Here is a 14,732-nt window from a genome sequence, read left to right on the forward strand (position 1 = left end):
GACGACAACAGCCGTCCCGGATAAAAACCCGTGATAGCACCCCAACTGTGTGCTTCACTTTTAACTTGGGCCAAATTAAATTAGAAATATATTCGAACGTTTCTAGACCGTGAAAAAAAAAAAGACAGACGTCTCGCCGTCACAAGAACGAAATAAACATCAAATTAAATTAAATAGATATAGTCTGATGCAGAACCACGAAAGAACTTAGCATTTTTTAATATATATTTTTGCCTCCTAATTACTAAAATTTATTTAAATGTATAATAATAATTCGGTATACGTATTTATACTATATCCGACGCCGATGTGCTTCTGCAATATTAGTGTTTTTGATCGAGCGCCTTGAGGTATCCCTTACATTACTGAACTGGGCAGCAAGGGTAGATCTGCGCGACATCTATATACGAGGGTGGATTGATAAGTTTCCGGCCTGACCAAGAAAAACAAGGTTTTTAAAAATTTTTTTTTTTTATTTCTCAACATAATCTCCTCCAAGGCTGATACATTTCTCATAGCGGTGTTCCAGTCTATTAATGCCATCTCTATAGACTGATTCGTCAAGCTCCTCAAAATAACCATTTACAGCTTCGATTACTTCTTCATTGTCCGCAAATCTCTTACCGCCAAGCCATTTTTTGAGATTAGGGAACAGAAAATAGTCACTCGGGGCTAGGTCTGGAGAGTAAGGAGGGTGCGGCATCAATTCAAACTTTAGATCGTTGATTTTAGCCGTCGCAACGATTGACGTGTGCGCTGGTGCGTTATCGTGATGAAACAAGATTTTTTTCTTCGCCAGATGAGGTCGTTTAATTTTCACCTCGTGGCTCAAACGTTGCAATAAGTCTGCGTAGTATTGACCAGTGATAGTATTACCCTTTGCAAGGTAATCAATGTATATAATACCTCTTGCATCCCAAAAAACAGTAGCCATAACCTTGTTCGCCGAAAAAATTGTTTTTGCCTTCTTTGGAGTTGGTTCCCCTGGTCCAATCCACTGTTTAGACTGTTCTTTGGTTTCAGGAGTGTAGTGGTGGACCCACGTTTCGTCAACGGTTACGAATCGACGCAAAAATTCGCTTGGATTACGCTTATACAATGACAAATTTGCGGTAGAAATGTTTTTTCGAATCAATTTTTGGTCGACTGTTAGCAAACGCGGCACCCATCTTGCACAGAGCTTTTCCATATGCAAATGTTGGTGCAAAATATGTTGCACACGTTCATATGACATCTTACAGGTCTCAGCTATCTCACGCACTTTCAATCTGCGGTCTCCCAGCACTATTTGATGAATTTTTTCGATCATATCTGGAGTTGTGACCTCAACGGGGCGTCCTGAGCGAGGCCCATCAGAGGTGCTCACACGACCCTTTTTAAACTCGGAAACCCACTGCTTAACGGTTGAATATGACGGGGAGGATGTCCCCAGTGTTGAGTCCATCTCTTTTTTAATTTCCTTCGGCGTTAACCCCTTCAAATAAAAGTATTTGATGACAGCACGATTTTCCTGCTTTTCCATTTTTACGAAAACCACAGAGGCGTCTTGTTCAGCGTGCTGTCAAACCTACACTAGCAAGGAGATCGGGCTGAAACTATAGCTACAAGCTATCCAAGGATGGTACTATAGAATGTCACCTCAAGGTAGGCCTAGTGGCGTCATCTCTTGGTTAGGCCGGAAACTTATCAATCCACCCTCGTATATAAAAGAAAGTCGTCTTAGTTACACCATTTATAACTCAAGAACGGCTGAACCGATTTGGCTGAAAATTGGTGGGGAGGTAGCTTACAACCGGGAGAAGGACATAGGGTACTTTTTATCACGTTCCACGAGAAAAATGTGGTATATGTAAACGAAACTGACGTGGAATGACAAAACGAAATTGACAGCAAAACGAAAAATTTATAAATCAAATCATCAGTCTCGCCGTTCATTTGTTAAAAATGGTATAACAAAACGCAACTCACATGGAATAACAAAACGCAACTGACAGCTAAACGTAATGTTGTCTAGGCTAAGTATGGTGTTTTATTTATAGTCAGATTTACCTGAAACTTGGCTTTAATGCTTTTTCATATAAAATTAGTAACGTACATACCTATTTCAACATTTTACAAAATTCTACCTCTTTAGGAAGCTGAAAGGGGTTTGCAAAGTTTGCATGTTTGTTTTTGGTCCGATTTACTTTTGAAACTGATTAAACAATTGAATCTCTGTTGGGGCGGAAGAGTGGTGAAGAGGAGTTGCAATGTTTAAATGGAACATGTATTATTTGTGATCAGATTTACTTGAAACTTTGTTTTAATGGTCTCTCATTTAATTTCTGAAAGATCTATCTCGACAATTTAAAAAAGGGAAACGTGTTGCAATTTTTGTTTGGGACGTACTTTATTTATGGTTGAATTTACTTGAAAATTGGTATATATGCTGTTTGATATTATTAATCAAATGAAAAGAGGTTGCAACGTTTCCATGAGGTATATTTTATTTGTACTCGGATTTACTCGAAGGTTGCTCATTGCTGAAATTAAGCAAATCCGTGTTTTGGCAATTTTTAAAAATCAACCTTTAAGGATGAAATGTTGTTGCTACGTTTGTATTTGAAAGATGGCGACATTACACAAAATTAAAACGTTGTAAAGGTGAATTGAGAGCTAAAAGGTTTTATGGAGAAAGAATATTAATTTCTGCGAGCGAAGCCGCGGGGAAAAGCTAGTTATTATATATCTATAAGAAGAACAAAATTATTGAGTTTATTTATATGTAGTATTGACAATGACTTAATCATTAAAACTTTTCTCAATATCAACCATTTTTTCTGTATTTTCACTTGATTACTGTTATGATTTACCAAGTCCTTTTCGATAGTATGTAAAATTATTAGTTATCTATTATGGGTGCTCTTCGTTATGACCGTATTTCTTTTCTTATCTAGAGGACTCGGTTAAGCTAGATCGCGTTGTAGGTATTCTGGCGCGTAATAAAATTTTATTGCTGTTTATTACCGGATTTACGTGCGACATAAAAAGGTTATTGCTATTCTGCTGCTAAATTCTGTTATTCCTCATGAGTGCACAGAGCTCCGGCTGGCAGGCATCTCTCCCTCTCACTCTCTCGCACTACCGCTCTTCTCGGCCTCTTCGGGAAGCATTAGGCCAACATTAACAAATACTCACGTGGACGGAATATAAAATAAACGGTTAAATTACTAAATGTACCATTAAAAAGACACAGAAAAAACGGACGATCACGAATACTGATTTGCAAATGCTAAAACGGAAAAGGGAACACGTTTTTGCCCCTAAAATATTTTTTACCGCACTGACGAATCTAAAGGTGTATGTTTGGAGCACGGCGTTGTACGGGTGCGAAACATAGACAGTGGGCGCAGCGGAAAAGAAAAGGTTAGAAGCTTTCGAAATGTGGTGTTATAGGCGAATGATGAGGATAACGTGGGTAAAAAAGGTTAAAAATGGAGAGGTATTGGAATGAATAGGAGAACAGAGGACTCTATGGAAGTCAATAAAAAATAGGCGAGATAGGTTGGTAGGACACCATCTTAGGCATGAAGGGCTAGTCAGAGACATATTAGAGGCAGAAACAGGAGTAAGGAGGTGTAGAGGCAGACCTAGATTAGATTACTCTTCGCAAATAGTTAAAGATGTGGGATGTTCTAGTTTTAGGGAAATGCGAAGTTTAGCTCAGGATAGGAAAGAGTGGAGGTACGTGTCTAACCAGTATTAGGACTGACGACCTTATGATGATGACTGACGAATCCTTGCAAATGTGCCTATCTCCTAATAATTGTAATACATAATAAATAATATTACGTTATTGTGATGTGTGACGTCTAGCATTTTACCCTTTCCGACCCGGTGCAATGAAGGAGGCAGGAGGGTGACCGAAATGGCAGCTAGCAGCAGATTTTGACTTTCTAATTACAAATACCGACCCTTGACGCGTTGTTTGCGTTCAGCCGTTTAATAAATCAGGCCATGAATTTGAATACAGACTTTAACGAATTATAATGGATGAATAAATAAACATACTCCGGCACATTTACACGTATTGCCGTTAAGCGTCCGTTCCCCTCTCGAAAATGGGGCTCTCTCTGCCAGCATCCCCTTGTGTCAAAACGTCCGTTTTTGTTTATGCGATGTGCCACAATCGTCAGCGTTTTGTTTACTTTTCGATAGCATCTTTTTCAACAACAATAACAGCATGACGAAAAACTCGTTGTCATCTCCTCTACGTATTATATGTATGCGTACAAATATAAACAAAAACAATTTCGGAGCAAGTTTATACCTTTTGGGGTTAATTTCGTAATTTATTTGTCACATTCCATTTTATCAAACATGGTATGCGTGATATAGCGGTCAACCCCAAGAATATTTTTGAGAAAAACTTAGAGGGACATGTTTTGTAATGTCCAGTACATTAGCATACTTTCACTAATAATTAGGTAACCTACATAAAGGACACTCAATGTCCTCGAGCTGGTGTTCTAACTTACTCAAACTCCTAACCTAACCTAACCTATATAAGAGATACACAATGTCCTAGAGCTAGTTCTACCTTAGTTAAACACCAATAAAGATCTAGAAGTTTATTTTTGGTCTATTTCATATTACAATATAAGTTGAGAAAAATTTATTTTTGGTCTATTTTATTTCAGGTTTTTTTTTTCGCGACTGTCCTATCTTTATATTACTTTTTCTTCCCTTGCATACCAGCATTTTTGTATTACTTTTATTTATTTTTATACAGTACTGTTTTGTCAATACCGCTTCCATTTTATTTAAAGCCATGTCTAACTCCTCCTAGCTAGATGTTAATACTGCTATATCATCTGCAAATCTAAGCACACTAATCTTTTCCGCCTCTATATCGATCCCTACAGCTATCTCTAAATCCTAAGTACATCCACCATCATCATAAGGTCGTCAGACCTAAGACTGGTTGGACACGCACCTCCACTTTTTTCTATCCTGAACTAAACATCGCATTTCCCTAAAACTAGAACAACCCATATCATTAACTATTTGCGAAAAGTAATCTAACCTAGGTCTACCTCTACCCCTCCTGACTCCTGCTTCTGCCTCTAATATGTCTCTGACTAGACCTTCATGCCTGAGAAGGTGTCCTACCAACCTATCTAGCCTATTTTTTATTTCTTCCATAGAGTCCTCTGTTCTCCTATTCTTTCTAATACCTCCTCATTTCTAACCTTTTCTACCCACGTTATCGTCATCATTTGCCTATAACACCACATTTCGAAGGCTTCTAACCTTTTCTTTTCGGCCGCGTCCACTGTCCATGTTTTGCACCCGTATAACGCCGCGCTCCAAACATACACCTTTAACAACCGTTTTCGAATTTCTAAATTAACCGTTCGCGAGCATACAAGTGACTTCTTTTTATTAAAAGCGACACGACTCTGCTTCATATCCCTACTACTCCTTTCGTCCTGACTTATCCGACTTCCTAGATATCTAAAATCAGCCACTTCTTCTAATTTTTCGTTTCTTATCTTTATATTCGCTCTTTCCCTACTTTTTCTTCCCTTGCATACCAGCATTATAGTTTTACTTTTACTTATTTTCATACAGTACTGATCCAACACCACCACTTTGCGAAGCCATCTTCAGATATGGTGCAGTAAACTGCTTCTAATACATGCATTTGGGCTGGAACAGTACCATCACCAAGATTTTACCTCATAATATCTTCCATTACAGCTTCCAGCACAATCATAAACTATTTCTATTGTGTAACCGATCCGTATTTTAATTTCGTGAACAGATATGAGTGTGGACGGTTGCACTATTGTGAAGTTGGTCATGTACCTAGCTACATGTAAAGAATTTTCCCCATACGTATTCAGAATTTTAAATAATAATTCAGTATAACTACCTAGTTAATTGATAAACATTGTTTGATACATTTGTATGTAATTAAGATTCTCCAGACGTTTAAACAAAACAATAACAATACGAATACCGGGGTAAAAAATCGGTTCACTTCAATCTCATGGTAGAACAATACCCTGGACAATGTTCGTGACGAAATTGGTTCACGATAGGAATGGTCGGCTGATAATCAATTCAAGAACATTTACATAGGTATACGTACGTACGTACGTACGTACAGACGTAATACAAATAAGAGACCAATTAATGATATACTGTCCTATTCATGATGCATAAATTTGTAAATAGTTAATTAATAATTAGCTCTCTGCTAAAGCCGTTTAATAAATCATATTAGAATATAAGTTGTGAGACACTTGAAAGTTTCTACTTTACTTTCGATTTTGTTAAACTAGCAACAATAGTTCGAGTGCTGCTCGCTCTATATCTTCATTCTTATCTACAATCAATCAATTTAACCAGTCACTTGTTACAGAATTTATTGAGTAATCACAAATCTGATTCGGCTGATAGATATTAAAATCAATAATAGATACAGAAAACAATAACACAATTTCTAATAGTTTCGTAGCAGAGTCAACAGGTTAAATTAAACACACATCATGGTGTTTTTTTGGTCTTCAGAATGTTGCTTCATTTGATGTTTAGTCAATTTCTAAAAACGCATTTTTTGTTATCAGACAAAACTAGCTACCTACGACTACTTATCAGTCTATTCTTGCAGCTTTATATGATTGTATATTTTATACGTTGATAATCTTTACGACTACGAGGATATAAGTAATGTTTGACGAAAGATTTGAGGAATAATTTCCGTATTTGCATTTTTTAAACAAATTAAAAACAAAACGATTTAATTTTAGACTCTAGAATTAAGTTGTAAATTAGAACCTATCTTTTTTTTTTAATAGTAACAATCTAACTAACCAAAAAGCGAATTAAATAAGTCGCATTATTAAAACCAAATTGCACTTATTTCGATGTTTTTGTGACGATAACAATCGATAAATCTTATCGATAAAATAATCAATATAAATGTACGATTATTTTACGAATAATTAAATATTACCGTTGGAGAACGGTAAAAGATCGAAATATTTTGAAAACTTATCGGATGGAGAGACATTCTTTCCTAAATATGACAGTTTTCCTAATAATGTTACAATTAAATCGTTAAGAAATAAGATGTTTCATTATCAGAGATTCTCATTAAAATTATGAATCTTAAAATGTGAAAATGAAACCATATATAACACATAAGACCTGTGTATAGGTAAGTAGTAACATAATATTGAATTGTCAGTTATTTGGAAAGAAAAAATCGGTAGCTAAGGATCATAAATAAACATAGAATTTGGAGCACTGCCGTCGAATGTATAATATTTACCTTGGATGCCTGGTCTTTATCAGTCCGATTACTTATCATTATCAATGTAGGAATACAGGAAAACACATGTAAAACATAATTGTACGTGTCGCACTTCAAATGACACATATTCAATAGTCTTTATTTGAACATCTTTAGTTCTCATACATGTACGGACTAGATGTGTACCTTTTTGAACAAGTTTAAATGTGTACTTACGTACATGCATACATCATGCAAACATGCCAGCTGGCAGAAAAAATACCGAGCGTTTTGTTCCTTTGAAGTTTCGAAATAAATTTTATTTGTAAGAGAAAAAAAACAACTAAAAAACTTACTTGTTTCGAGAAAACGGCAATGTCTTCGTTGAATGACTCCGACGAACAAACGTCACCACCAGCTACGCCAGGCTCTCTAGGGGTACACGTCGCTAACTCACACTTTTCAAAAATTAACGCTAACAGAGGAAATAGAGGGTGTCTGAAACAAAGAAAAAACAAGTATTTAGATATTTTATTTTTTACGTAAAGTGTAGCATGATTTTTACCGGTTATTACGACGTCGTTGTACACGATAATTATTTTTATTTTTTACGTAAAGTGTAGCATGATTTTTACCGGTTATTACGACGTCGTTGTACACGATAATTATTTTTATTTTTTACGTAAAATGTACATGATTTTTATCGGTTATTACGCCGTCGTTGTACACGATACTTATTTTTATTTTTTACGTAAAGTGTAGCATGACTTTTATCGGTTATTAAGACGTCGTTATACCCGATACTTATTTTCGTTGTTGTTAGTGATTCATTTATAAAATTTTTATGGATTACGGACAAACCGCCACTGTACACATATTATGTACACAAATGCATAAAAACGATGCATGGTTCAATTTACACGAATGCGTTCAAGTGCCGTCTTTGTGAACCATGAATGAGCGTCTGTCAAATGGCGCGGCGCAAGACGCCTTCTTAAATGTACCGATTTATTTACGGCATGTCATCTTGGATAATTTACGGGTCAAGGCGTGAAGACAGCGTAGCGCTACGCCGGACCAACTTGAATATGCTCTTCTGATATGCCAACGAATATCATCCCGTTCATTTACGACATTTTCTCAACTTACGCAACTTTATCTTGTACAGTCGGATCAATATTACCGCATAAAGAGCACTATCATGGTATTTAGAACGTCATCCGAGAGCCTATTGCCAGTAGCGACCCTGACAAATCAGAGCATTCATTAAGGATTCTGGAACTTAACTGCAGAACATGAACACTGTCAATAGCACGCTTGACTATGTAGAGCGCTGCTGGATTGTTAGAAATGTACCTACTTCAAAACCATTTAAATTCGTGCCTGACATTTTAGAGCACTATCGCATACAGAGGTAAAATTTTGGTACGAGAAAGATTTAAACTGTCGTAACGCGCCTGATAACTATCGATAAGAGCATCTTAAAGTGCAGATCGTATCGCTACAACACTCAAGCAATCAGCAGCGCTTCTGACAATTTTGAGCACTATCTGGGTATCTAGAACGCCATCCGAGGGCATTTCTATTCCCAGTAACGTGTCTGACAAATCAGAGCACTATTAGCTAAACCTCAGAACTTTTATATTGTCAACATAACGCCTGACAAGCACTTCTGGATTGGCCCAAAACGCACCCCGCGAATATTTAAGTTGTGAACAGTGTATTAGTAGCGTTCCTGACAATTTGGAGCACGATCAGGGTGTCTCAAAAGTCGTGCGAAAACATTCAATTGTCACTAACGTGCCTGACAATTCTGAGCATTGCTCGACTGGCTGAAACGTTCAGAAATCATTCCAATTGTGAACAACCTGCCTGATAATTTAGAGCACCATCATTTACAGAGGTACAAATTCTACGCGAAAGATCTGGTCGATAACGAGCCTGACAACTAGCGATAAGAGCACCTTAAGTGCATATTATACCGCTACAAATTTCAGGTTATTGGTAACGTTCCTGACAATTTAGAGCAATAAAAGGATGTCTTATATGTCGTCCGAAAACATTCAATTGTCACTAACGTGTCTGACAATTCTGACCATTGCTAGACTGACTGAAACATTCAGAAATCATTCAAAATATGAACAACCTGCCTGACAATTTAGAGCACTATCCTATACAGAGGTAGAAATGGTAAGTTGACAGCTAGCGATAAGAGCACCTTCAGTGCAGATTTGACCGTTACAACTTTCAGGTTATTAATAACGTTCCTGATAATTTAGAGCAATATCAGGGCGGCTCAAATGTTGTCCGAAAACATTCAATTGCCACTAACTAATCATTTAAATTGTGAATAGCCTGCCTGACAATTTAGAGCACCATGAGGCACAAATGGGACTTAAATTGACTATAACGAGCCTGACAACTAAATATTAGAGCACCTTATGGTATGGATGGTACCGTAATAGTAGGGCGTCTGACAATTTAGAGCACTGCTGGACTGTCTCAAACGTACCGATCCAGAACCGGAGAACATTCATGTTGTCTGGGGTATTTTTCAGCGCTTTAAGAGCGTACATTTGATATAAACAATATAGGAGAACGGACTTGTTACTTGTAGTGTTTTTAGAAACGTAGGCTAATAAAAAAGTAAAAACCTATTATAAGGTAAATGAAAATATTATAGGTAGTTTAGTGTATTGAACATTATTCCTTTTTCTTGGAAGGAATTCGCGTATCAAAGATGATTGTACAATGACAAAAAACAAAACAGAATTGTTTATTTAAATTGGAACAACTTTTCCATAACGAAAATACAGTGTCATTTAAACCAACATTGTCACTAACCTGTTGATTCAGCAGACGGTGGTAAATCATTCGGTATGTTATCTGTGTTTGTCAACTACTGGAATTGGCCCAATTGGCATAAGTATCTTAATTCAAGAATACAATGGAATTTACAAGAATATTAACAACATAAAGAATGCTAAATAATAAATAGCGAGTACACGGTGCAATAAAATGGCATTTTTAAAAGTATTACCTGTAAATATTGACATGAATTTTAAGACAAACGCTTCTATTTGTTATTACGTCAAGTCAGATGAAAACCTTTCATTTGTTCTTCTCCATTGTACACACAGTAGGCATGACATGTATTTAATGGCACGGCAAAGAAAATATTGACTTTATTCCCACCTGACAAGAAACTACTACACATACGTACTTATACAACATTTTCTATAACATGAATTACAATACCATGAAACCATTCTACAGAAAACCTCTGATTTCTAGAAGTTTAATGATCATTTTAAAATTTTTTCGAAACGAATGAATATAAGTTAGATATAATTATTTATATGTCCCCTCCGCTCGGTCTTTCGTGGTCGCTTAAGTCTTTTCAAGTGACATTTTCTTCTGCTAGCAACTACCTACTAAGTATCGAATAAATTAACAAGCTGGTTAAGTCATAAAATGAATACAAATAATAACGGCAGTTAACACGTCGCTGTCAAGTACCACCTGATAATTCAATACAAACAGTGAAACCGTGCTTATGTTTAAATACGTCCAGTCTTAAGGTAACACACACACACACACATACACGTAAACTGGACACTGGAGGCACGAGTCAATATTGTTATTGAAAAGTTGTCGACCAACGAACAAAAATGAATGAAGGAGAGTGCCATGCAATGGCACTTACAACGAGGAACTGCAACTAGATTCGTCAATGTCAACAATACCAGAATCAGTTAAGTACAAGTAAATCCTAAATGAGAATAGTATTTAAAACATGTCATTTACTTTGAAAATTGATGAATTGTGACGATATGTAAATGCAACCAACTGTACACACGAATGTAGACATTTAAACCCGCTCGTTTCTTTGCAATTGTTTAGTTCCTGCCATTTTCGTACAGTAGTACATCTGAGAGATCGATAAACATGTATAACGTAATGAACACTATCAGTAGCAAAGTGCTTGGGTCCCTCGATATCCGTTATAGAGAGTGCACACAGTATTGTAGACAACAATGTTTATTATTATAGTCGAATATTTCACTGTCGAGGTCATTTAGCAGTAATAGCGACGCCGGAACTTCCTGGTCGGCACACGCTCGTAATAAATAATACCTATTAGTACATCAATCTTTTGCCCGTTAAGACCCAAACAAGTCAATCGATTAATTTGAATGTCAACGACAAGACGACAATACAGCGATCATTCCGATAGTCGTTTAGTTCCATCGAACAATTCGACGACAGTGTAAAGCGATATTACCTGCAACCATCGGATCTATGTGTGTATCAATGAGTAGAGTGTGTATTGTGTAAATTGGTGGACGTCGCAAATTTGTATTCGAGGGGGTACGCGGGCAATTATTTAAAATGCGCGCGGCGTCCGGCTATAAATTATATTAGAAGAAAAAGATGGAATTAAAAGCGGCAAATGTATTTTTAAAACGCGCCACGCAGCATATGCATAAAGAATTTTATTCATTCCGTTTAGGTGTGAGCGACAAGCCTGCGAGCACCTTCGACTTACTATACGCACCTGCAGTCTGTAAGTCTGTTGTCTGACTTGAGCAATACTATATAAATATATGCACGCTAAGCTAAAAGCTTTATTACGATGAGCAAACGGCAATCATTGGCCTACATAAACTACCACTGTAGGCCATCAGGCAATAATGGATATGAGAAAAAGTGAAATTCGGCGTTTCAAAAACCACGAAGACTAGAATCGAGCCGATGTCTTTCCGAATACAAAATTATTATCCAAACCTCTAGACCACGCCGAAGACGGTCGCTAGTAAAGGCGAGGGATTGTTAGTTACAGAGTACCTATCCATTGGTTCCTATGTAGATTAGATTAGGTAGCAAGACTGGAAAAAGTTTTGTACCGAAGTACGCACATGAACTTGCTTGTAGATATATTAACAATTTTTAAAACTTCAAATTTGTCTGCAAGTTGCGCTGAGACTTCTTTATTAATTAAGTTCGCGATATCGTCTATGACACTTAACACATGCTTTTCAGTTCCTATTGTTAAACGATGATGGAAGCAATTCGAAAGCTAAAAATAGCGCACGTTTAAGTATACATATATTGTATAAAAATTCATATGTATGTACACATTATAAAACATCTCGCCTGACAATTCTAATTAACTCCCATGAAACGAATAACGACCATGCATGCATGAATGCATCCAGTCGAAATAGAATCGAAATCTGCATTTTGTATTCGCATAATTAACAAAATCCAGGGACGAAATTCGGGATAACATGTTTTTTTTTTTCAACTCACCCGTATATGGCGTCCTTGTCTCTCTTACCGACGTCCGGGACGGCCGCGCCGCCCATGACATGGTTGGCGGCGGGACTGATGTGGTTCTGATGGTACGGGTGTATCCCGTGGTTGAGGTGCGGCGAATGGTGGATGCCTTGCAACCCCGGCCGGTGCACGTGTGTGTCGTATAAACCACCAGCCGCCGCCACCGCCGCCGCCGCTGCCGCTCCACTCTCCATGTAACCTTGGTGATGAAGGCCTCCGTCCTCATACTGAAAAGAAAACAAAAATCAACTCAAAAACGGCAAAGAACCATTAAAAAAAAAAAAAGAATTACGACTCATCTAATTAAAAGTCAAATGATCCGAGATTCGACGAACGCCGTCTAGGTGTCACCTTCCTATGTGCTCGTCTTCGGAAGACAATGTAGAACCAGCCATGGTAAGAATTAGCACACTTTTCCAAGAAATCGCTTTATTGACCCACTAATTTTAATTCAAATCAAAACTGGGCTTCTCATCACATAGCCTAATACGATTAGAAATTACACGTTGAAAAACCTGACAGCAAATTGGCTAGTCCATTCCTATTAAAACTACAACTAACTCCACTTCAGAGGTGTAACATACATAATTATTTAAAAAACACACAATAGAAGTGTGTGTGTGTGTGTGTGTGTGCTGGATAATATGGACATGTAAGAGACCATCACAAACGTCAAAGACTCACTCCAGTGTAACGTCGAAGAGAAGAACCGGTCGCACGACCTTTCGAGAGAGATATCGACCAACACGGAATTGATCAAATTTCCGAAAACAACCGAATGAAATCGATTATAAAAGAAACTCGAAAGTGTACTCATTTTTCCACGTATACATATATATGGTTCATGATAAGTGAAAAACAAAACAGTAAGGGGTGTGATAATAAGCTATGCGAAAAAATTAAAAATATCTCATCGCAGGGTCTAGTGGCTAGGCTTTGGAATAGTAAAATCAACAACTAAAAGAACAAACCAATATATATCAATTAGGTAAAGACTTTTCACGGCCAGTTGGTGAACTGATACTGTCGTGATTCAGGTTTAAAGGCCACCAGAGCACGAGTGGCGAGCTTCTGCAGAATGCTGGATGTCCACATATAATATGAACCGGAAGGACCTTTGTAGAAGCTCGCCACTCGTCCTAGCGAAACGCTAGGAAGCAAACCAATGTATAGTTTACAATTCCTACGAGAAAGCTTGATAAGATTACTGTGGCGGGACTAACTCAATGGGGGAACGTTTTGGAAAAAGTACAAATGTGACAGTCGTTTTTTGTATAAATGTCAAAACACCTAGTTAGTTAGTCTTGTAATACACCTCTGAAATTACAATTTTTCTTTCCCAATTAGATGGGGTTCACCAATAACGTGCCTAAACAAGTTCAACACGCTCTTTCCATCTCCGATGGATGGAAAAAAGATACTATTGACGGTAGCATTGTTTTCAGTCCCACAGAGATTGAGTTGTTAAAATATTTTCGATTATAAGCCGATTAGTTTCGGTGTTAGAACAATGAGGAAGCAAAATCACGGCTTGAAGAAACAAACGAAACACTTACGTATATGAATACCTGTGTGCAGCGACTACATGCACAGTTGTTATTAACTGATATGCAGCAGCAGGTTGTAGAAACAATACTACATTATTTGAATATATTCTTGGCAATCAATCAATAACCGAATGATGAAAATCAATGAAAAAAAAAACAGGCAAATAATGATATTTATGCAAACCATTGGAAAATAAGATAAAAAAAATACAGATACCTGCCTGCATAAGAAAAATATCTTTCCTTAAGCCCGTGTTCATCAACGTACACATCAATCATTAGCTGATATAGAATCGAGGTGAAATACATATTTCAACCACATTAATAAACCTGCATGTCCGCGTATTGTTTTAATCGTAAGTTACGTGCCTGATTAACAAATAAAAGAACGAAGTGCAACTGATATCGTTGGACGTGAACACTTTCGTTTATCAGCTTCTACTGATTCGAAATGGTCGATAACGAGTGTTGTAATTAACTATAAGGTAGTAAGATACAATTTACAAACAGTGCCTACGTAAATGCGTGGACCAATCAATTTAAAACAATTGTTTTATTAAAAG

General features: G+C 37.1%; 1 protein-coding gene across 9 annotated transcripts in view; it reads right to left on the reverse strand.

The window, feature by feature from the left end:
• The window catches only part of LOC108740886 (homeobox protein homothorax), a 286,672-nt gene that overhangs the window by 206,224 nt on the left and 65,716 nt on the right, over positions 1-14,732 (reverse strand). For 4 of the 9 annotated variants that reach the window (XM_025974404.1, XM_025974408.1, XM_025974402.1 and 1 more), the window contains exons 2-3: positions 12,596-12,849; positions 7,639-7,780 (exon numbers count right to left, since the gene is read on the reverse strand). In XM_025974404.1, the coding sequence (XP_025830189.1) occupies positions 7,639-7,780; positions 12,596-12,849 (396 nt within the window). Of the gene's footprint in view, positions 1-7,638; positions 7,781-12,595; positions 12,850-14,390; positions 14,616-14,732 lie in introns of those variants that run through there. The other 5 variants (XM_025974407.1, XM_025974405.1, XM_025974401.1 and 2 more) reach the window with 4 other exon arrangements.

The sequence above is a fragment of the Agrilus planipennis genome, unplaced genomic scaffold (assembly GCF_000699045.2).
Source record: "Agrilus planipennis isolate EAB-ADULT unplaced genomic scaffold, Apla_2.0 scaffold40, whole genome shotgun sequence".
NCBI classification, from domain to species: Eukaryota; Metazoa; Arthropoda; class Insecta; order Coleoptera; family Buprestidae; genus Agrilus; species Agrilus planipennis.